General features: G+C 48.4%; 6 protein-coding genes across 6 annotated transcripts; 2 read left to right on the top strand and 4 right to left on the bottom strand.

Annotated features, from left to right (window-relative positions):
* Positions 1 to 5088: 5088 nt before the first annotated feature.
* Positions 5089 to 6302, bottom strand: LOC9635914 (GDSL esterase/lipase 5). Its single transcript, XM_024687120.1, has 2 exons — positions 5928 to 6302; positions 5089 to 5277 (listed from the first exon to the last, which is right to left on the bottom strand). Exons 1-2 carry the CDS (start codon positions 6300 to 6302, stop codon positions 5089 to 5091), a joined length of 564 nt encoding a protein of 187 aa, XP_024542888.1.
* Positions 6303 to 6527: 225 nt separating this feature from the next.
* On the top strand, positions 6528 to 9803 carry LOC9635913 (pentatricopeptide repeat-containing protein At2g35030, mitochondrial). The gene is made up of 5 exons (XM_024687119.1): positions 6528 to 6812; positions 6895 to 7065; positions 7187 to 7287; positions 7348 to 7393; positions 7450 to 9803. The coding sequence occupies exons 1-5, from the start codon at positions 6528 to 6530 to the stop codon at positions 9610 to 9612; spliced, it is 2766 nt and encodes a 921-aa protein (XP_024542887.1). The 3' UTR covers positions 9613 to 9803.
* A 391-nt stretch (positions 9804 to 10194) lies between these two features.
* Positions 10195 to 11894, bottom strand: LOC112350649 (probable 2-oxoglutarate-dependent dioxygenase At5g05600). Its single transcript, XM_024687211.1, has 3 exons — positions 11130 to 11894; positions 10615 to 10939; positions 10195 to 10556 (listed from the first exon to the last, which is right to left on the bottom strand). Exons 1-3 carry the CDS (start codon positions 11666 to 11668, stop codon positions 10308 to 10310), a joined length of 1113 nt encoding a protein of 370 aa, XP_024542979.1. The 5' UTR covers positions 11669 to 11894; the 3' UTR covers positions 10195 to 10307.
* Positions 11895 to 13795: 1901 nt separating this feature from the next.
* Positions 13796 to 15468, bottom strand: LOC9635912. The gene is made up of 7 exons (XM_024687218.1): positions 15074 to 15468; positions 14911 to 15002; positions 14736 to 14833; positions 14443 to 14639; positions 14315 to 14367; positions 14042 to 14266; positions 13796 to 13984 (listed from the first exon to the last, which is right to left on the bottom strand). The coding sequence occupies exons 1-6, from the start codon at positions 15363 to 15365 to the stop codon at positions 14237 to 14239; spliced, it is 762 nt and encodes a 253-aa protein (XP_024542986.1). The 5' UTR covers positions 15366 to 15468; the 3' UTR covers positions 13796 to 13984; positions 14042 to 14236.
* A 31-nt stretch (positions 15469 to 15499) lies between these two features.
* On the top strand, positions 15500 to 16396 carry LOC9635240 (protein WHAT'S THIS FACTOR 1). The gene has a single exon (XM_002982165.2). It carries the CDS (start codon positions 15500 to 15502, stop codon positions 16394 to 16396), a length of 897 nt encoding a protein of 298 aa, XP_002982211.2.
* A 1-nt stretch (position 16397) lies between these two features.
* LOC9635239 (putative RING-H2 finger protein ATL69) lies at positions 16398 to 17658 on the bottom strand. The gene has a single exon (XM_024687219.1). The coding sequence runs from the start codon at positions 17034 to 17036 to the stop codon at positions 16476 to 16478; it is 561 nt and encodes a 186-aa protein (XP_024542987.1). The 5' UTR covers positions 17037 to 17658; the 3' UTR covers positions 16398 to 16475.
* Positions 17659 to 22152: the final 4494 nt, after the last annotated feature.

The raw sequence follows: 22152 nt of genomic DNA, 5'->3' as shown, positions 1-22152 counted from the left end.
CAACTGGGGCATTGAAGCGAGTGGGGACGTCCAGGAAATATGCTGGATCCATCCAGAAGGCTTCGCTACTGCTTTGAGATGGCCGTGTGCGATCGAGGACAAAGAGGAGTGATCTCGATTGGATTCAGCGATCAAAACTTCAAGACGAGTCGTCAGCCTGGGTGAGTTCACAGAGAAAGAAATATGCCTTCTCTCATCTTCTCGTTTCTATTATACTTTTCCAGATGGAAGTCATGCTACGTCCAACGAGAAATTTGACCTTCACAAAGAACGATCATGTTGGTGGCCGTATAAACTATCTTGCTCAAGAGCTTTTCCTTGGAACTTTTGCTTTGCTAATCCCTTCGTCATGATGCTTGCGTTGCTCCAGCAAATGGACTTTGGGTCCAAGAAAGTGGGAGCTCCGTGGATCGTCTGCCAGCAGCTGGTGCGGTTGTCTCGCGGTTCTTATCAAAGAGGACGTCTTTTGTCACTCGATCGCAGGGCTTTGAGACGGTGGCGCTGAGGACTTGAAACTGGCTGCTGTGTAATCGACTGGATGTCGTCTTTAGCTAGTAGCTGATCCAGATTTTTTTTCTCTTCGAGCTTGAGTCCATGAAAGCAAAGAAGAGAACTGGCCACTCCAAATCAAAAAGCAAATTACAACGCAGTTTGTGGTGGCTAGCTTACTAACAATCTTGAAGCCTGGACGGTGCTCTTTGAGGGCTTTGCTCGCCACCCAAGGCGTGGATTTATCCGAGCCCATCGTCTTAGAATCGGGATTGCGAGGGAGGAACTGTAGAAGGTTTGATAATAAAATAATGCAAACCCGATTGCCGAGGAATTGGTTATGAGGTAAATGTAGATTATCAGGTAAGTGTAGAGGTGGACCGGAAGTAGAAGACCCGGGTTTGACAGGATGCCTTTCCACAATGTAGTGGCCTGGATCTTGGGCCACATTCTCATGGATGGAAAGCCAAGGCTGCGCACCGGATTCCGTTACTTTCTTCGCGGTGGTCAAGGCTTGCTCGGCTCTAGCGGTCAGAGAAGAAGCGAGACTCATCGGTGAGCTGAAAGCTCTACAACAAAGCACAAGAATCCACTCTCGAGCTGCGTAGCGAGCTCGCTGGTGGAAATGTACGCCAAGCTCCCGGCACAGTGTGATCTCGTGGATTGTTATAGTGCTCGGGTACGTAGAAGACGGGGAGAGTGAGCTAGCTCTCGAGTTTTTCGATAGCATAGAAGCTGGAGAGATCAAGCCGGATGCTCGATGCTTTGGGAGAGAAAAGTGGGGAGAAGCTTTGGATGGAACGGCTATGAAAGTGGGCGTGGATGTTTTCGTTGGAAACGATATGTTTGCCAAAACAGATGCCCGAGGAGTTTTCGACAGGATGCCTTGCCACAGTGTGGTATCATGGAACACGCTAGTGGTGGGACTGGAAAGCTTTGGGAGCGCTACTACAGCGGATGCCTTGACGTTTGTCGACACTTTGAAGGCCTGCATTGGACTAGCAGTGACAGAAGAAGCCACAAGCATCAAAGGGAAGATGGTGAAAGCGGATCCTCTGGAGAAAGGGATGGCAATTCACATCCAAGCTGCGGAGAAAGGATACCAGAGGGACGAGTTTTTCGCGAACACTCTCGTAGACGTGTATGCCAAGTGTGGAAGCATGGTGGAGGCTGACAGAGTTTTTAGGAGCATGATTTGCCACAGCCGGACGGTGCCCATGCTGGGATACGTGGAGATCGCAAGCAGAGGTAGTTTTGGATTTGTTTTCTCAGATGGAAAACAGTGGCCCTTTCAGTTACTGCGTCGAAGGCCTGTCACGGCTTGGCGGCCAAGGAAGGGGCCGTGGAAGTTAATGGAAAACTGGTCAAGCTTGGAGAGAACACTGGCAGTTCATGAAGATTTGAGACAATACTGTATGACGGATGTGATCGTCGACTAAGGCTAGCACCTTAGCTGAATGCTCGAGGAGTTTTCGACCAGATGTGCTCCCACGACGTCATGTCGTGGACTTCGCTGGTTCTGGCCTGTGTTGATCATTGCGGAGAGGTTCCTGAGCTCACGTCTTCGAGCATCGTCACAGCGGCACACAAGGCTTGCATGCGCGCCGCTGCAATGGAAGAGTCCACTCAGGTGGATGGAAAGGCTGTCAAAGAGTCGTCGCTGGAGAAAGGGATTGGGACTTCGTTTTGGCCAGTAGTTTGATGGAGATGTATGCAAGTGTGGGAGTTTTCAGGGAGTTTTCGACGGGATGCCACACCGTGGTATAGTCTCGTGGACATGTGGTACGCGGACTCTGGTGATGGAGAAAATTTCTGGAACTCTTTGCGGGAATGAAACTGAAACTCGGTCCGGCTTTCTGTGCTCTAGATGCCCGGGTCTTCGTCCCCGTGCTCAAGGGAAGATCTTCTGAGGGATCGCTGGAAGTCACTAAAGCCATCGTTGGGGAAGTATACAGATATGGAGCGAGAAAGACACTATGCTCTCCAACAGCATGGTGGACGTGTTTGGAAAAGCCGGAAGTATGATCGACGCACAGCAGGCGTTTGACGCAGCTCAAACTCCAGATCTGGTAGCATGGAACGCTCTCGCAGCTGGATACAGCCGCCAGGGCGACGCTGAGAAGGTCCTCGATGTGTTTCACCGGGCTGTGGACGACGAAGGCGTTGAGCCGGACAGTGTGACGCTCCTCGCTGCGTGCAGCCACGCCGGCATGGTGACTAGAGGCAGGAGGTACTTTGACGCAATGCTCTCCAAGTATGGAGTGAGTCCGAGGTGTGAGCACAAGGCGTGCGTGGTAGACATGCTCGGCCGGGCCAACCAGCTTAGCAACGCACTGGCAATGGTGACTAGCATGGGGTCGGAAGCGACTCCTGGCCGCTTGCCGGACGTCCCAAGACATGAGAGAGTACGCTGCCTTGTCTCTGTCGTCAATCTTCACGAGTCTCCACATCTCTCCAGCGTCGGATTATGGGAGGAGCAGTCACGGATTCTGCGAAGTCAAGTGGAATTTCACTTAACTGTGTCAAGAAGAACACAAAAGAACTCCCATCAGCAGAGATCTTTATGGCTCCCAAACTTCACCTTCCACTCCTCCATCATCCTCCTCGCTACTTCCGTGTCCTGTGCGTACCCGGCCATCATCTGAAGGCTCCCTTTGCTCCCCTCGTTCCCCCTGTGGACCTGTGCATTGCACCTCGCCCGCCAGAATAATCGCCACATCCTTCCAATCTCGACCTGCTGGTAGTAATGAGATAAGCCGACTAATGGATTGCTCTCATGCACTGCCTCTCCTCCTCGTCCTGGAGCTTCGTCGCCAACACTTGCTCCAGCTTCGCCACCATCCTGGAGACATCTGTCCCTCCCTTCAACCGGAACTCAAAGTTAGCGATGAAGATAGCATAACCAGCAGGTCCATATGCTAAAAAATTCCCAAAAAAAGGCCCGCGTCGAGCCGCCGCTCCAGCTGGCACTTCTTGCAAGCACATTCGAAGGGGAGCTTCGTCAGCCTCAAAACCATGAAACAGGTTTTGCGTCTTTACACTGTTTTGATCCAGTTCACAGCTCATGCAGGATGGAAAAAACTAAAGACCGTTGCTTCTTGGTTTTAAGATTTGCCAGGTCATCTCGCGGCACTTTGCCACTTGGGAGCACGCTCATCTCTGCCTATGCCTCAGCCTGTTCACTACAGCAGCGCTGGGGCAGACTTTGCAGCTCTTCGGCATGATGCAGCTGCAAGGGATCTAGGCAGACCTTCGTGTCTCTCCTGGCCGCTTGCAGGCAAGCTGTGCATTATGTCCATGCGGTGGCACTCTTTGCCGCAGTTGCGGGGGAGGGATTTTGCTGGAGGTGCTGCGAGCCTGGAGCACTACGTGTGTTTGATCGATGCATTGGCTCAGCTTGCGCGGGCGAGTGCATGCCTTTCGTGGCAGACGCTGCACCAGCTTGATCTGTGTTGAGGTGCTACACACCAACTTTTCAGGGTTCCTGCGATAAAAGAGTTTTGAAACCTGTGCATCCTAGTTTTTCTATTTCCACCTGGAGTTGTGTCGTTTGCCTTGGCCTACACTCTCTTGTTGCAAATCTCTTTTTCTTGGGGAGATCTTAATGCAAGCACTCCTTCCCTAAAGTCAAATTTCTATTGGAAATCTTTGAGCCCAACACGCTAAACACCCCAAAAGCAGGGTTAGTGGTTGATGGTTTGGGAAATTCATGACACACTAAGGTGGCGTTTGTTGTTATAGCGCTGCTCAATCGCTATGCACCTTCGGCCTGGGCAATCACCTCATGTCGCTCATCTTGGCCCTGTACGCCATCATCTCGCAGCGGGGAGAAGCTCTTTTGCGAGCCATTGGTCATCTCCATGATCTCTTATGTCAAGCCCGTGCCTCGAGGTTGGTCCCCACGTTAGCTGTCGAGGATAGAGTTGTCCGGGATGAGCAAGGAGCGTATCTCAGCAGTGATGTTGGTCATGGAGAACAGGCGGCTGAATGTGGAGAAGTTCGTGTCCGCATGTTGCTATATCTAGAGTTAATGTCTAGTGAGAACTACACGCCCCCGAATGGCTTTTTTATTCTGCTAGCTCGGGGGATCTCTCGATGGGGGAGAGATGGCCCGTTTTCATCCTCGTGAAGCTATGAGCAGTGGAGTTGTCGAGATTGGAGGAGATGCTTTGCGATTTAAGGGGAGATTGCTTGCTTGTCGCTGCCAGGAGATTGCAAACGTTCCTCTTGGCGGAGTTCTTAGTCAAGGAAGCGCATGGATGAAAATCCTGAAGGTGTTCCGGGAAGCTGCTCGAATAAATCCTCCAAGTTTGCTCTGGATGTTGATGCTAGCACTAAGAGAACCACTGAATTTGCGAGAAAACTTTAAACCAGAGATGCGAATTAGGAGAAAATTTGAGGTTAAGTCATTGTTGAAAATCATGTAAAACTTAAAGAGTTTACCAAAGAAGAAACCTATTTATATTTATTTGCAATATAAAAAACTAAACTCTTTCTAAGGCTTTGGTGGTGGATTTGGGATTGTAAATCTAGAGAGGAAGAAACTAAGACTACTAGGCTTTGCTATAGCATAAGATCCATACCAGAAGTTTTTCAACATCATCCAATTGCCAGCTTCAGTGAAGTGATTGCTATCAAAGTATAGGTAGTCCTTTGGATTGCTACATATAAATTGTTGGTACTTGTTCTTGTGATCTGGCTTCCAATCATGTTTATCAACATCAGCACAAAACTCTGCTGCGTTAAATGGACCACCACCACAACATGCGTTCTCTGCTTCTTTAAAACCTGAGATGAGATCATTGGATCATATCAGAAATCAGAAAAGAAAAAAAAAATCAGTTGAACTTACCATATTTATCAGGGTTGCTCAAGATAGTCAAGACAATAGTTGTTGGGTTCAACGTCACAATGTTCAAGTCGCGGTAGTCATTGTGAATTTTAATAGCAAGATTCTGAACTTGGGTATTATAATAATTGACAATAGAGTTGATACCACCGACACAACCTTCTGGAGTTAAGTTTGTATTTCCATTTTGTGCTGAAAGGGATTTCAAGTTTGGAGTGCATCCCAACGGTGGTACTAAAAGAAGGACAATATATTTAATACCTGAATTATAAATTTCCTGCAAATCCAAACATTATAAATATTTAATCACAACATAGCATAGTGTTTACCTGGATGGCATTAGAATAGGTTTCTAACATCTCTTGAAAGAATAGTGAGTTTCCAGGTGCATTATTAGCTATATCATTCGCTCCCATACTGAACATAGCTATTGAGCTCTTCAAGAATTGAGTAGAGTCTACTCCTTTGACCCTTTTGTAGCCATCTGTGATATTACGGAATTGATGCAGCTGTTGCTTCATGGAAACAACTCCCTAATACAAAAGAAGTATCAGCATCTTTTCTAGATCATAAGAAACTATGGTTTTACCTGATGAGCATTTGTTGCATCCAACAAGCCTGCTCCGGCAGATGCAAAGTTGACGCCACTGCTAAAGTTGGCTCCAGGTCGGAGGTATGGTGGAAGCAACGGAAGCCCAAGAGCCTGAGCAAGAAAATCCCCTATTGTGCGGCCATCTGTCCAGCGACCTGTTGGCTTGTCAAAGTATGATTTCCCATATGGTGGAACAGCACTCATAATCCTAGAGCCTGGAATGTAAGTGTTTTGCCCAGCATCTAAAGCTGAATCTCCAAAGATAAACAGTCCCTGGACGGCACCAAGATCTTCACTGGGATTGGATCTAATAGCTTGTGATAGTGGAAAGCATGCAATGAGGAAGAACACAATAAAGCTAATAACTTTCATCTTGACTGGTCTGTGTTAGTGTTTACAAGAATAGGGTTTTTATAAGCTTACAGATGACCAGGTATGGATATTTCCTTATTGAAGAGGAACCAAATATGGTATTATTTGATTAGAGAATATTTGGTAGCCCTAATGTTAAAGGGCGGGAAATTTCAAATGGCAAAAACAAATATCCGGAGAATATCCACCTCCCGAAAGCCCTAAAAAAGCAGGGCATTTCGAGCTATGGCGCTCTTGCACCTGTGCCGCGCGCTCCGGAATGGAGGTTTGCGATCTAGCTGCAGTAGATTCCTGGCCGCCAGCAGCAGAGGTACAGGTTTTGGAAAGGATCGGTTCGCGTATTGCACCAAAGTGGAAGAGGTGGAAGAGGATCATGGAGAGGAGATTCGGGACTGCGGGTTGCCCGCCGCGGACACGGACGAGGAAGAACCACATCCACAGGAGACCAAATACATGAAGAAGGCTGTTTTCGCGTCACCGGACAAGTACTATGGGCCCGGCATTTACAAGGTAGCCCGTGATTCTCATTTTTTGCTTGATCAGTCGGGATTGATCAAATGGTTCTCTCCTTTTTCTCCTTTCGTTTTCCTAGGCGATTTTGGTTGGATCAGTGGGACAGAAACCAGTGGAGAGAGTTTTTGCCACCAATGTCTCGGTGGTGATCTTCTCGCTGGGAACTGGCGGACTTCGCAACAACAGGAAGCAGCTGGAAGGAGAGCATTGGGAAACTTATGCGGAGCGGAGCTTCACGCAGTGGCACCGAGTTTGCGTCTTCAAGCTCGGGCTTTTAGACATGGCCAGAAAGCTCACCAAAGGGTCACTCTTCCTTCCATCTTTGATCTTTGTTTTTTCAGAGATCCAAGTCTAATTCGATTTTGTTGCAGGACCAACGTCTACCTCGAGGGCAGCATCGAGACGAGAGTGTACAGCGACGCTGTGACGGGAGCATTGAAGCGAGTTCGAGAGATTTGCGTCCGGCAGTGTGGTGAGCTTCCACTTCTTTTTGTTTTTAAGCTTGAGCCGGAGTAAAACTTCGTCATTCCAGGACGTTTGTATGTTGTCGATTGAGTATGTTCCAAAGCAACCACAACGTAAGCTCTCTTTCTTTCCTTCTCCAAAACTGGTGACATAAAAGGATGCTTTCCAGGCAAAGTTGATGGCTCAAGCTCTTCTTGGAAACAACGAGCTATCCAGGGAAGATCTGGCCTCCTTGTTGAGAAACTGTGCTCAATCCAAGGATCTCATCACCGGGCGGCAAGTTTACTCCAAGATCTTCGCAAGTGACGCTCACTCGAAGGACATCTACCTCTTGAACTTGACTGTTCTCATGTTTTCCAAGTGTTCCAGCGTCGAAGATGCCCGCATTGTTTTCCAGGGCATCCAGCACCCGAACACTTACTCGTGGAACATCATGCTGGGCGCTTATGCCCAAAATGGGCATCTCGATCAAGCAAGGTGGACGCTCGAAAGCATGCCAGAAAAAACTATCGTCTCTTGGAACTTGATGTTGCAAGCTTATGCTCAAGCTGGAAACTTTAAAGAGAGTAAGAAGCTGTTTGATCAAATTCCCATGAAGTCGATGGTTTCGTGGACTACCATGGTTGTCGCGTTTGCCCAAGCTGGGTATCTGGAGGACGCAATCAATGCCTTTGAGCATATGCCTTTTAGGAATCTAGTGTCTTGCACAGCGGTTTTGCCAGCATATTCCGGGACAGGGAACCTGTCTAGAGCAAGAGAGATTTTTGGCCAAATGCCCGAATGGAATCTCGTGTGTTGCAATGCGATGCTTGGCGTATATGCCGAAAATGGGCAAATGTGTCATGCGAGATCCACTTTTGAGGTAATGAAAGAAAAGACAGTGGAGTCTTGGAATATTCTTTTAAAGGCGTTTCTTCGAAATGGCTCCCTAGAAGAAGTCGCTGCTCTGTTTGAGGCAGCTCCAGAAAGGAATCTGGCATCTTGGAACACATTGATAGCAGAATATACCAAGCAAGGGCATTTGGAGAAAGCAAGACGTTTGTTCAGCGAGATGCCAGAGAGGAATCTCCAGTCGTTCACGATCATGATGCAAGCATATTCTGAAAATGGAATGTTCGAAATGGCCATCACCACATTCCAAGCGATGCCCGTCGTTGATGCAATCGCATGTACCGTTGCGATTGCAGCACATGCCCGCATGGGAAACCTGGATTTGGCAGACGAATTACGGCATGGAATGCCGGAGCAAAACATCCAAGCGTGGAATGCGGTGATCTCTGCCTATGGCGAGAATAGCGAGCTCCAAAAGGCGGAAAATCTCTTCCACAGAATGCCCATTTGTGATCTCGTTACCTGCAATGCTATGATCCAGGCGTTTGCCCAAAACGGGCAAATTGATCGGGCAAGAGATCTCTTCCAGGCCATGAATCACAGAAGTATCGTGTCATTCACTACAATGATTCAAGCTTTGTCTCAGATCGGCCAAATTCGAGATGCGGAGGAGATATTTCTGAGAATGCCAGAGTGCGATCCAATCGCATGGAGAGCAATGCTTCAAGGATTTGTCCGGAACGGACACCAAGAACGAGCGATTGAAATGCTTGAATCAAGAAAACAAGAGGATCCATCTTCTTGTACGATCTTAATTGTAGAGTACGGCAGAAACTATCAGCTAGACGAGGCTAGAATTTTGTACGAAAAGATGCCAGCGAAAGATTTTGTGGCCACGAATGCTTTGCTCGCAGCATATTGCAGGAATGGTTCTATAGATTTAGCAAAGCTTCTTTTTGGTAGAATGGAACAAAAAGACTTATTTTCCTGGAACACAATGATCCAAAACCATGACATAGATTTGGCAGTCTTAATGTTTGACAGCATGCCAGAGAGAAATCTTGTGTCATGGAATTCTATGCTTGCCGCATATGCCCATCAAGGGCATCTAAAGGAGTTACAAAGAGAAATTGATTCCCTGGTTTGTGATTTTTCTCTTGAGGGCGTCAAGCCTGACGAGGCAACTTTTCACTCTGGAATTGTGGGATGCAACCATGCCGGAATGGTTCGAGAGTGTTGCAAGTGTTTCAAATTGATGAGTTTGGAGCATGGAATATCTCCTCAGAAGGAGCATTTCTGTGTCGTGGTTGACGTGTTATGCAAGTCTGGACAGCTGAATCATGCTCAGGATCTTCTCCAAAACATGCCATTTGTGCCAGATTCAGCCGTTAAGACTGCATTCTTATGTGCAGCTGGTGTTCATCATGCAATTCGGACGAAGAATCTGGACGTTGACCGCCATGATTCTGGATCATGGTTGGCTTTAGCAAATTCTTTCTAGCATTTTGAATACAAGGACCTACTGTGTTCCAGATTCCAACCCATTAAGGAAACTCCAACAAAAAAAGGGAACACGCTGACTATTCTGATTGTAAAAAGAAGTTGACCTTATGATTGTGAAAATGTCAACCCTTTAGAACGCACTAAAAATTATTGCTCTTTGAGGAGAATTATTGAGTGGAATAAACCACATTTTCTTTCCTTTCTCATTTTTTCTTTCAAATTCGAGCGAGATGTGACACGGTTCCCACTGAACAGTAACAGCATTGCCATTTGTAGCATACACGCAGCAACGGCGGTGAAAGAAAAGAAGAAAAGAAAAGCATCTTTAAAAGCTAGAATGGATTTGTGACAATGGTCACTCGTACTGACAAACATCAATAAAATTCAGGCTATTTGTCAATGTCTCCGCAAGAAGTCAAACGTGTCATATATTTTCGGGGGTGGAATGTTGACTATTTTGTCATACAAAAGAATTGGGAATTGAAAGATTGCGATTAAGATTGTTAGTCGCCACACTGCAAGATACCCTGTCGGGTGTTGGCGACGTACCAATCCAACGGCCCAGGAGAGCTTAGCGGTTGAGATCAAACGATCAGTTTTTATTAGTAAAAGTTGCAAAATTCTTTTTGCCTCTACAGCTTTTCATGTCCGTGGGATCAGATGGAGAGATCCAATCCCAGCCGTTGGTCCGCCTCATTGACGGACTTTGAAATGGTCAATGGCGTTCAAAACTTTGCTCTTGTGTGTTCCCGCATAGAGCCGATACTCGGCCCAGCTGAATGGCTTGTAAACGGCGGGAGTTTTGGCGCTGGTCAGCTCCTTGATCGGAGCAACAATGGTGTCATCGGTGGGATTGTAGAAAAATGCCAGAGACATGCGGGCCCTGGAGCTGTTGACCAGCGCGCGATGCTCGACGCTCTTGTAGATGTTGTTGCTCCACACCTGGTGCAAGAAAACCAAAGTGAGAATGATGGCCAGGAATCAGCAAAGAGGGCAGTACCTGGAGGCAATCGCCAATGTTGACGATGAAGGAATTGGGCTTGGGCTGGACTCCAATCCACTTGCCATTGCGGCAGACTTGGAGACCGCCCACCGCGTCCTGGTGGAGGATGGTGAGAGTGCCCGAGTCGGTGTGTGGAGGGAGGCCGAATGTGACGTCGGGCTTTGGGCATGGCGGATAGAAGTTGATCCGGGCGGAGGAGGAGCCCTCTACAGAGTAGTGCCGTGTGAGCTTGTTGCGATCCACGCCCAGCCCCTGGAGGAGGAGCTCCAGGAGCTGGAGCCCAAGCTTGTTCATGGCGGTCGTGTAATCGGATAGAGCCATGCTGCAATGAAAAGCAAGCACGGGAGAGTCAGAGAGATTCGTTTGCTTTAGAGAGGATCCAATCAAGGAGGGGAGAGTCGGGAAAGATTCCGGAATATATTCTCGTCTATGGAACAGAAGAAAGCGGGCGAGGAGAAGGAGAGACCGACACGCATGGAGAGGAGATTCTCAATGGAGAGGAGAAGATTTACCAAAACTCCTTGCGATCCGACGCCTCCTTGGCGGAAGGCCAGACCTTGTTGGCGAGATTATCGATCCGGGCGTGATTGCACAGCATGTAGAGCGTCTCGTGCCAGGAGCGCATGATGGCGCGGCTGGGGCCGGCGGCCGCGTAGCCGAAAGGGTTGGAGGAGCTCCCGGCGGCCCTCCTCTTCTGATCCAGCTGGAGCGCGAAGAACTTGTGCGCCTGGCGCTCGGCCCGGCTCATCATATCCGGCGGGAGGCCGTGGTTGACAATGCGGAAGAATCCCCACTCCTTGGCCGCCTTGGAGATCTTGGCGGCCACGGCGGCGCGGACGCCCTCGTTCTTGGCCAGCATTGCGGCCGAGATGTCGATCTCCGGGACGTCGTTGCTGAATTGGCCGCCGCTGCTCGTCTCGGGGCGGAGACCCTCGGGCCACACGAAGGCATTGAGATCGAGCTTCTGCGTGACGGAGTCCTGGAGGTAGGCCGCGAAGAACTCGGCCGCTGGCGTGCTGCTAGGCATGGTGGAGCGCGTCGCAATCGGCATTTTGATGGAGAGAAGAGAGAAGAATCGGGGCACCGCTGGCGCAAGGAGGAGGAAAGATCGCGAGATTCGATCGACCGAGCAGCCGATGGAGAGAATCGATCCCGATATCGTGCCAGGAACAAGAATCTCCTGCGTCACCGCCTCGATCGAGCGACCGATCGGTGTGGATGCACGGATCGAGAGAAGCGCGTGCTTTGCTCGATCCCTAGCTCGCGATCGACCACGAATGTAGCTAATGAGAGAGATTGATGGAAGGATTGATGGTGATTGAGAATGAGACGAGGCGCCGCTTATAAAGAAGAAGTCTCCACTCTGTTCTTCTGCTACCAAGCGGTTGTACCGCTGGCCCTTATCCGGTTCCAGGGGCCAGGAGCGTACGGACGGGTGAGTTTGGTTTGCCCGTGCGCAGTAAATGTAAAACTCTCCAAAGTGAAAAGCGGAGGCGTGCACGGCAGATGCCGGTCCGGCGCGCCAGCCGCGGACACGTGTCCATGTGCCATGCCACGTCACCATGCCTCCCATTGCGAGTGCTGGCAGCGGCATCTTTGTGTGCTTTGTTTGCTTCCCCGGCCAAGCGCCGCCGTACAGATTGCCTAGATGCCGCGCCCGTACGCCGTACACATGTGTGTCCACCAGGCTCTGGAAGGATCTCCGTACGCAGTGTCAACAAATTCGTTATTAGTTATATGGTTCTTGTCGGTTTTGTGGATCGCGTAATATTTTTTTGGTAACAAGTTTGGGCGCGCCTCCCAATGAATATAGGCGGCGCTTGTGATTGGCTTCTTCTTTGGCTTGATTTTGGGATCTCTAAGATCCCCCAAAGCCACAAGCTTGCAATCTCTTAAAAAACTACCTCGCTTTGCTTCCTTGCCTCTTGTGTCGCGGTCATGAGATACACAAGCTTAAATAAAATGCAAAATAGATGGAGGAATAAGCAAGCGTGGGTTGCAATAATTTAGTTGCATGCAAAGGAGAATCATGTGCAAAGCCCGGAAGAACATAGAAACCTTTTGCGAAGAGAACTTTCAATGTTTTGACCATTTCATTGGCGACGGTGGCGGCAGCATTTTTATCTGAATTATTATTGCTGCTGCTGGTAGTGGCGGTGGTGGTGGTGGTGGTGGTGTAGCACGTACATGATATAGCAAAGCACTCACCTTTCTAAAAATTTTGACATGTTTTAAATCTTCTTTTGACTTTTTTACAATGTTAATATTCATATAAAAATGTCAAAGGAGATTTCTTTGTTTACTTTTTTTACACCCGTGACCACCACAAAGGGCCTGAAGCAACTTTTGGGATCTCCACAGGAGAGCATGGGCGTACGCAGAAGTCTTATCTGGATGCCTCTCCATTTCCTTTTTCTTTTTCTTTTTTTTTTCCTTTTTTTAATCTCTCTAAGCACACCTGACTCGAGTAGAAAAGTATTGAAAGAGTCGGGTAGAAAAGCAAGGGAAATTCCTTTGTTTGACAGATGTTGCGACATTATTGTTGTGAATATACCGGCCACATTGAACATGATTCATCATCCCCTCTATGGTTTGGTTGCTTTTGTCGGTGTTTCAGTGTTCTTCTTCGAGCTATCCACAGAAAAAAGTGTGTTAAAATTTTTTCTACACATGGCCTCAAAGGGTGATGTGTATTGTTTCGGTCCAGCCACACCTGCAGGCCCACAAAATAGATAGAAAAAACTATCCAAAATAAAAACCAAATATGCCAAATTGGATTTATCGCCTCCTTTTTTCGTCGAAAGTGAGGTGGATAAGGATTACAACGAGAGAGAGAATCAAAAGAGCGAAGCAAAAACCTCGACCGACCGACTGTCAGCCATCTCCAGAGTGGAAAAGAAGATCCCTTGGCATGGAAAAAACGTACCGCGCACAGTCCGGAAGAGCTCCGTGTTGTTTTGGTTTTTCTCTTGTGTGCCAGCTCGCGATGATATCACCCACCGTAGCAAAATACAGCCTTTCTCCGCGTACATGCTCAATTATCAGGCGAATTCGGCCACGAGTGACACTTGCGTATCTGGATACAGCGACAAAGGTGAAGCTTCGTGCCATCAAATTATTGTCTTGTTGCGGTGGACTTCGGGGGAGAATCTGGCTTCTTTCTGAACACCCCAGAGTCAAGCCGGAAACATATTCTATTGAGTTCTAACCTCAAAGTTAGGCAACTTATATAACTTTTCTAATCAATCTTTGTTAATGGTTGGTTCCACGCCATTCTTACTTACACGAGAACAAAAAACCTTCAAACATTCGTGGAAGCTTTTGCAAATCGTTGCGCATGAGAATAAAAAAACATCGTTCCAAATCCCTGCTAAAATGTGCAGTGTTGTTTAATAGACTTTGATGAGGAATTCATACAACAAACCTGGACCTTGTTGCTGCTGTGCACAGTCTGGGGAGAGAATATGTCCACTTGCGTTCGAGTCGCGCTACGCGTCGGAGCAAGATGCAAGAAACGAGATGCCCCCTGACATGATGCACGTATATATGTCTATATATCTATATGCGCACACTCATATACACGCACGCACACACTCACACTGTTCGGAGTTATCCACGATCACAGCTTTTCAGTATCGCTATCCATTGCCTGCGCAATTATCAGAGGAGTTTTGACGAGTGGCATTGCAGAGCTTACCGTATCTTTGACAAGTTGCTCGAATTCAGCGTCGAGGCTTCCATCATCCCCGTCTGCGACAGAATGTAAGTGCTAAGTGGGCGATTTGATCATAGCAAAAAAAAAGGGGGGCTCTTTTCCTTTTGTACCTGAATGTTCGTCGTCGTCGCCGTCAAGGGCACCCAGCAAATAATTGTCGAGATCTTCATCATCCACAATGGATTTTCCTGGCGTCTCAAGCTCTTTTGGTGCAGTGGCCGGAGGTGCCAAGGCCAGCGTGTCTGGTGTGTGATGCCCATCGCTTTGAGATTCCACACGAGGAGGATCCTGAGCAGGAGCATTGTACCTGCAAAGAAAAACAGTGGGTTTCAAAGGAATGAGTGAGCACTACCTCGTCCAAAAGGCAACAGTGACAGATAGAGGCAATAAGAATATCTCTTACTTTGCAAGGTGTCCATCTACGAGCGTGAAATAGATCCTCCAGAAGCGCTTGTCTTTGATGTGCTTCGGACAGAGCTTGTAGCGAAATTCGGAGATCTCCTGAAGAAAAGAAAAGAAAAGAAATGAGTGGGAATCAATCAACCAACACTTCCCACTACTAAAGTGTAAAGAATTACCGGCACAGCAGAGAGAACGAGTAATGCATGGTGTTCCTTCCATGGCGAAAGAACGTCGAAACCTTCATCGTTGCTGCCACTGTGTCCATCGACTGGAAACGATGGGAAAAAACTAGACCTTTGTTAATCGGGATTGAGAAAGCAATGCTAAAGCCCGACTTACTTTCTTGGTCTTCCATGGGAAAATCCCGGAATGTATCGATCGTCAATCCCTGGACGAAATCCCTGAGCTCCGGAGTAATGCCATAGCGCTGGTATTCCTCCTCATCGATTCTAGTAGCAGAAGCGTCGGGCGGCGATGCAGCAGCCACAGAAGCCCTCACCTTGTCGAGCGCGAGATCCTTGATCTGATCGGCTCTCTTGGAGGCCTCCATCGCCAATTCCCGCGCCTGCTCCCTCGATTTCTCTAGCGCGATCTCCATGGCGTGCCTCGCACGCTGAAACATTGCCTCCATCGCAAGAACCCTAAGTTTTTTTCCAAGAACCCTAATTTTTTCCTTTTTTTCACTGGGAAATGCGCGAGCTGGAGAAGGCCCAACGCCTGGCTCTCCGGATTCGCAGCGCGATCGTCCTCCATCACCGATGGACGATGCCGGTAGAGCATTGCTACGCGTTGGGCAGCGACTTGGGGATGGATGCAGAGGCAGTGCACAGGTTTCTCCTCCAAAACCCTGGCGCCTTCCCGATGGTCAGCTGCGACGTCAAATTCTCAAGCACCGCCAGGGATCTCGTCTCGCAGGAGCGGCAGATCCCCAAGGAGCCCTACGCGGCCTTTGTGATCCGGAAGCTCTTGATGCTGTCCCAGAAAGAAATGCTGCCCACCGCCAAGCTCCTGCGATGCGAGTGCTTCGATTTCCCGGAGCTCACGCGCGTCTTCTCCCACAATCCCAGCTTCTTCCACTGGGACAGGGCGCGATTGCTTTGGGGGAGGCTGCGGCTCGTAAGCTGGGATCCAGAGCTCGCCATCACGGCGCGAGAGAAGACCCTAGCGACGCTCCGCAAGGTTCCAGAGGAGGAAATGTTTGGAGCTGGAAGTGGAATAATCCCACTGGAGAACGATGGCGGCATGGAGACGATCCAATCGCCACAGGAGCTGGCGAGGTTATACCGGCAGCCGATGATCTCGCCCTACGATCGATCGCGCTTCTCGGTCGTGAACAAGGAGCTGGAGCGGCACCGCAAGATGAGCGTGATCCACGAGTTCCTCAGCCTCACCAGATCCAAGAGCGCGGCGGTGTCGGATCTTCACGACTTCCACCAGGAGCTGGGGCTTGACGAGCAGCGCCAGGATCTCGAGAGCTTGCTGCGATCCGACAAGAGATTCTTCACCATGAAGATGAGCCTGGGAAGGATGGTGGTGTTCTTGAACGAGCGCTACGATCTGGATCACACCCCAGCGCTCAGCCCCTATTTCCAAGCCAAGCGACGCTTCCTGGATCTCATCACGATCGAGGAGAGCAGCGCCACTGCGATGAAGGCCATCTAGATCATGGAAGAGCTCTCGTTGAGAGGGAGGATCATACAAAGAATGGCGAGAGTTCTAGCAAGATTTTCTCGAGATTTCTCTACCTGGGATGCCTGGCGAGAGGGATGAGCTCCGAGAGTGGCGTGGAGATTGGCGTCGCCTGGGGCGTCGGGAGTGGCGATGTTCTACACATCGGGCACGTTGCCTGGAGGCGCATCCACGAATCGATGCACTGGACGTGGAAGACATGGCGGCAGTCGGGAAGAACGCGCAGCATCTCCGCCTCGCGATAATCCGCCAGGCAGATCGCGCAAGCGGTGTCTTGCGGATGCGGCAGTGGCTGCTGCGCCGAGAAGACGATCCGGGGGTAGGATTCCAGCGTTACCTGGTCCAAGCCACTGATCGTCCACTCCCCATCGCTGCGATCTCTGGCGGAGCTGCTGCTGGATTGCTGCTGCTGCTGCCGCTGTGCCGCCGCCGCCGCCGCTGCCGCCGCGCGATTGAGCTGCGCCCTGCCGTGAACCCTGACGCAAACGTAGGAGGCGAGCATGATCGTGGAGACGAGCACGAGAATCCCGACTGCGATTGCGATGCCATAGCCGAGGCCGACCCTGCTCATGCTCGGATTCGTGAAATCTGCCGAGGTGCCATTGTTTACCATGCCGGAGTCTTGGATCTTGGCTGGATCGAGGCGATCTTCTCGATCGATACCTGGAGATTTCGAGCCGCCGGTGCGCTACCTAGCCATTGCCGGGATGAATGTAGGCGAAGATCCACAAAAGAATGGCGCCGCGGTAGCGCTGACTGCTAGACGCCTCCATGGCATCGAGTCCGTGGCCACCATAGCCGGGAAGAACAACTAGAGGCACTTGGCCGGGGCAGGGGAGCCGTCGATGGGGAGATCCGACGGCGGGGATTCGCGTTGGCGGGTCCCGTGACCTCGTAAAATGGAGGCGACCATTAAATGCCCCAGGATATTCAAAAATTGGAAGGCGACGGACGGTGGCGATGCTCCTCACGTCAGTGGCATATTCCCCACTTCAACTTACATCCAGCGATTAGACGACAAAAGCACAGCTTTAGCCAATCAGCGAGTAGCACATTGTAGAAATCTCGCCTTGCTTCGTCAACTCCACAATGCTTTTAAAAAGGAGAAAGGAATGAGCCAGTTTTTGGATAGCATTATAGCTCACCTCAACAATTGCTATAATCTCAAATGATGCAAAGGAAAGCTTGTGCATTTCATTCTTGAGCACGATTTTGTTATCATGCTGTTCGATCAATCGTATCTACACACTCTCAATCAAGCTTGATATCAAGCGGGAAATCAAGCTTGGTCTGGTTTCACTCTGTCTCAACTTGGTCTCCTTTTTTCCAAGCCAAGACAGTCTAACGCTCTGGCTGGCGAACTAACCGATTTCTTGAGCGCTGGTTTTTTGCGGCTTCTAGGGTTTAAGATGCGTGATGCTGCGCTCTTGTATGAGTGGTGGTAGTACACTGAGGCATGCATGAAAATGGTGCCATCTTTTTTTATAGTTGAAAATTACTCAACAACAGGCTTTTGCCCCGTGATGAGCTCCAGCAACACCACTCCAAAGCTGCAGACGTCGCTCTTGTCAGTAAGCTCATAGTTTTGCGCGTTACCTCCAGGTGATTGCGTGATCACTGTCCTGCGGCATTATTGAGTATGTTCTGCTTGATTGATCTTTGATTTCCTCGGGCCCCCTTGGCGTCGCGGGGCGAGTTACTGCTCGTTTACTGCATTTTGGCGTAACAAAGTGGAAATCCAGCCCAAGAGATTTCATTGGCAGTTTTTTATTGAGCCATGCGAAGCACAAGCACGCAACCAATTTAGAGGTACTTTTTTTTTTTTCCTTTGCTTGCTTTTCTCTTCCTTGAGCTGTTTGTTGTCGTTGCTTGCTGGTGGATTTGGTCGTTGTAGTGCTACAGCAGGTTCTCTCTTGCTTTTCTGATTCTAGTTCATCGATGTCGATCATTCTTCTTGTTGAAATGCTTTTCCATAGTCATCTGTGCTGGAAGTCATGCGTGCTTTCTTTTCTCGCAAAGCGAAAGCTGATTATCTCTCCACGGCACCGACCATCCCTCAGCCTCGTCGATACAGGCTAAGATCTTGTCAAAGCACCCGAAATTAAGATAGGCCTCATGGTAGATTAGTTCACCACCTCCCGCCACATTAAACTTCCTTGTCTCAAACCAAGGACTCATGCAGTACACCACCCACGCAAGGACGTGAGACCTCGACTTGTCATCTGACATGAACAATTCCCGTGCTCTCGACCTGGTATGCTCGTGATCCTCAATCGCCCAAGTCCCTGTTGCAAACTGGATGACTACAAAGTGCGAATCTGCAACATAGTAACAACCGAGTCCCTTCTCAGTCCCATGAATAGGAATGAAAAGAGTCGGAACGGAGATCTCTTTGGTCATCGCCATTGTAAAGCTCCCACGAAAATTGCAGGCTGCTGTCGGAGTTATAGTCACAGACCTTCTTGGTCATACTTTATGACGGGTTGCCTGTACCGCGCCACAAGAATGCATGCCTGCTGTGTGTTCAGACCAAGTCGTGAGAAAATATCGCGATGATCGCTTTGGATAACTGATGTCCATAGCCGAATCTGCTCATCGATCTGGTCCACTGGACATGCCACGAGCATGAACTGGTTTGCTGCGTAGGAACGAAGCTGCTCTGAGAGACATCTCGCAATCCTAACTCCCCGGCGGCTTGCTCTGCAAAAATGTCGTCATCTTCGTCATCCTCAACAATTCCTTTCGAAAGGAGCTTGAGAAACGAGGTCAATCTTCCGAAGGCAGATTCTGGATGTACTCTTTAAGAACCTTACGGTACTTTCGATCGCTCCTGGTGGCAACCAACCCCGGAACCCAGCCAGTCTTCCCCAAATACTTTCTTTCGTAGTATTACGCCAAGTTGTTTGTTATTTCAACCTCCTGAATCAAACAGAGAGTTTAGTAAATGCAACTTAACATGTGAAGCGGGTTTACGTTGAATGCGCTGTTGATGAAAAGTGCACGATCTTCCTTCTTCAGAAACTCTTGCCACTTCCCGCATAAGACTACAGCACCAAAACTAGCAATACTCCGGAGTAAAACCGCGTGCTCAGCAGAGATCATCGCCCAGCACCAGATAAAGCCTTCTGTTGTTATCACCCCGGACTATCTTTTGCATGATCTTGATCACCTGATGGACACCTTTGTCATCCCTGAGGTTCTGAACGTAGTATTGAGAGGCATTGCTGTCGTGATAACTCAAGGCAAGCGAGCAGATGAGTGTCAAAGCTGGATACTTTGAAAACTCTTCCCCGTTGACATGCATCAGCCTTCCGTGTGCCGGGGAAAAAACCTCCAGAAAGAGGAACAGAGACGCAGCACGGACGCTGTAAGTCTTTCTTGATTCGAGCACAACGTTAAAGTTTGAGCGCCTGAGCTGATGCACTGCCAGGCCATCACTGGGACTGTGTCCACGCTCTCCATGAACGTGACGATGCATCGTCACAAACCACTTGCTGTAGCAGTTTTCTCGGCTTGGCAGTAAATGAGGCGCTCTTGACTCGTAAGAGATTGATTAACGTTCATGTATGTAAGACCTGCAAAAGAAAGAAGAAAACATAAGGATAATTTGATGGGATAATTCAAATCCGTAGGAAAGGTTGCATTCCAAGCATACCCTGCTGCCACCCTGAAAGAAAATATAGTGATGATGAGAGTTGTCCAAGAAAAAATAAAGCTCACAAAAGAAAGAGATAACAAGATTACCCGAGAGCCTACCCGCAAGCTTTTCAAAAAGGCTATGGACATGTTTTTGTGGTTTTCCTCTGCATAGCTCCCATGCAGGAGAGGTTCTTCTCCAATTCAACTACTTGTTTTTGAAGATTCACATTTTTTACTTCAGAGAGATCAATTTTTTCTTAAAGATCCACATGAGGTTATAATAGCAAATCAATTTCCTTGAAGCAAAAAATTGAATCTTCAAGCAAAAGTTGACTTCCTTGAAACATTGTTGACATTTAATTGGATGTTTTCAAATATTTGCCCTGCCATTTTATTCTCCCCTCATCAATCTAATGGCTTAATTGCATTTGCGTGCCTCTTTAAGCTGTAATTACCTTTTAAAATAGAAACCATAAGAAAAATTGTTTTGAAAAAATAGAAAAAAGAAGAAATATTTTGAGACTCTCTTTCTGATGTGCTAATTCCATTGTAAGGTATGCTAAGTTATTTCATCATAAAAGTAATTCTTCCTCAAGAAAATCCTCTTAAATATAACAAATATTAAAAGAGTTTTTGGTACAAAATAAACATTAAAACCCTTACCTTTAACAAATTTAATAATTTATTCCAACAAATTTAATATTTTGCCCACTCCACATACACATTAGAAACCCTATATATACCAAATATTAAAAAGGACATACTCACATGACTGGTCATAATGCCACTTGAGCTCTTTAAAGTCTTCCACATTCCCAATACATGGATCTACTTAGAGTTACTTAGAGTCACTGTAAGAATGAGTCACTACTGTTTGATCAAGCAGAAACAGCACATACCTAGAATTTTTTTGAGATTCAAGAAATCCAATGAAATCATTCACACTGTCTCCACTGCTACTTCGTCCATGCTCTATAGATGACTTTGTACTTCGATGAATACCAAACTCATGCATCGCTCTCTTGATTTACGTCAGACACTTCTCACCGATCTCTTGAATATCGGCTGCAGTGACAAAGTCAATCACTCCTAGAACTCAGACCTTGGCAGCATTTAAAGTCTTCGTCCGTCGCTAGAACGACTATCGTCCTCGCTTTCATATACTGGTGACGTGAATGGCACTTCCTTAACAAGGAACTTCCATGCCCTCCAAGTGAAATCCCGTTCCAATAAGGCGACGAAGCAAGAGCCATTCCAATCTCCTGCGTCGACAGCTCTACACCACTGTCTGATCATGGAGCTCGCGTTTATCACCACCCTGCTGGAGTATTCTGCCGTGCCGCTGATAAGGCCAGAAGTCCCTCCAGGACACCCGAACTTGGGAAAGCTGTGCGCTGCATTACCGTCATGTGTTCTTTACACCGTGTGCAACTATGTCAACCAGATCTTGCTCCGTGGAGGACAACGCTTGCAAAAGCTCCTGTCCGGTCCATATGCGTTGAAAACCATGCACACCCCGGCCGCACCATCTCTGCGAACTGGAGAAAAAGGGCTGCAAGCACGGCATTAGTCGCAACAATCCAAAGGAGCAACGTAGCAGGAGGAGGCACAGAAAACTTGAGCTCAACGTCTCCCGTGTTTCTGACTAGGGAAAAACATTTCAACAAGAACATCGAGGAACTGGAATCAGAAAAGCCAGTAAACAGCAACGACCGAATCCACGAGCAACGTAAGTTAACAGCAACGACAACAAAAAGCTAAAGGAAGAGAAAAGCAAGCAAAGAAAAAAAAAATCAGTACCTCAAAATTGGTTGCTTGCTTGTGCTTCGCATTACTGAATAAAAAACTGCCATGGCACAAACTGTATGGAAGATCTTGCGAAAGATTACCACTTTCTTACGCCAAAATTCAGTAAGCGAGTAGTAACTCCCCCTGCAGAGTTTTAAACAGCAAGGAGGCCCAGAGAAGATCAAAGATCAATAAAGCAGAGCATACCTTTGTCACGCTCAATAATGCGGCGGAGACAAAGATGGAGACGGAGAACGTGCCAGTGTACTACCACCACTCACACAAGAGCGCAGCATCACGAT

Source organism: Selaginella moellendorffii, unplaced genomic scaffold (genome assembly GCF_000143415.4).
Source record: "Selaginella moellendorffii unplaced genomic scaffold, v1.0 SELMOscaffold_52, whole genome shotgun sequence".
Classification (NCBI taxonomy): domain Eukaryota; kingdom Viridiplantae; phylum Streptophyta; class Lycopodiopsida; order Selaginellales; family Selaginellaceae; genus Selaginella; species Selaginella moellendorffii.
The sequence above is the reverse complement of the archived record's forward strand: the minus strand, read 5'-3'. Positions and strand labels throughout refer to the sequence as shown.

Excerpts from the sequence above, each read along its gene's own strand:
- LOC9635914 (XM_024687120.1), bottom strand. The coding sequence starts at position 6,302 with ATGAAAGTTATTAGCTTTATTGTGTTCTTCCTCATTGCATGCTTTCCA. Across the intron at positions 5,278-5,927 it reads ATGCAACAAATGCTCATCAG|GTTTTAAAGAAGCAGAGAAC; the intron begins GTAAAACCATAG and ends ATCTCATCTCAG.
- LOC9635913 (XM_024687119.1), top strand. The coding sequence starts at position 6,528 with ATGGCGCTCTTGCACCTGTGCCGCGCGCTCCGGAATGGAGGTTTGCGA. Across the intron at positions 7,066-7,186 it reads GCTTCACGCAGTGGCACCGA|GACCAACGTCTACCTCGAGG; the intron begins GTTTGCGTCTTC and ends ATTTTGTTGCAG. Across the intron at positions 7,394-7,449 it reads TGTTCCAAAGCAACCACAAC|GCAAAGTTGATGGCTCAAGC; the intron begins GTAAGCTCTCTT and ends GATGCTTTCCAG.
- LOC112350649 (XM_024687211.1), bottom strand. The coding sequence starts at position 11,668 with ATGCCGATTGCGACGCGCTCCACCATGCCTAGCAGCACGCCAGCGGCC. Across the intron at positions 10,940-11,129 it reads TCGGATCGCAAGGAGTTTTG|CATGGCTCTATCCGATTACA; the intron begins GTAAATCTTCTC and ends TTTTCATTGCAG. Across the intron at positions 10,557-10,614 it reads ACATTGGCGATTGCCTCCAG|GTGTGGAGCAACAACATCTA; the intron begins GTACTGCCCTCT and ends TTCTTGCACCAG.
- LOC9635912 (XM_024687218.1), bottom strand. The coding sequence starts at position 15,365 with ATGGAGGCAATGTTTCAGCGTGCGAGGCACGCCATGGAGATCGCGCTA. Across the intron at positions 15,003-15,073 it reads TCCCATGGAAGACCAAGAAA|TCGATGGACACAGTGGCAGC; the intron begins GTAAGTCGGGCT and ends CATCGTTTCCAG. Across the intron at positions 14,640-14,735 it reads GTAGATGGACACCTTGCAAA|GTACAATGCTCCTGCTCAGG; the intron begins GTAAGAGATATT and ends TTTTCTTTGCAG.
- LOC9635240 (XM_002982165.2), top strand. The coding sequence starts at position 15,500 with ATGCCGGTAGAGCATTGCTACGCGTTGGGCAGCGACTTGGGGATGGAT.
- LOC9635239 (XM_024687219.1), bottom strand. The coding sequence starts at position 17,036 with ATGGTAAACAATGGCACCTCGGCAGATTTCACGAATCCGAGCATGAGC.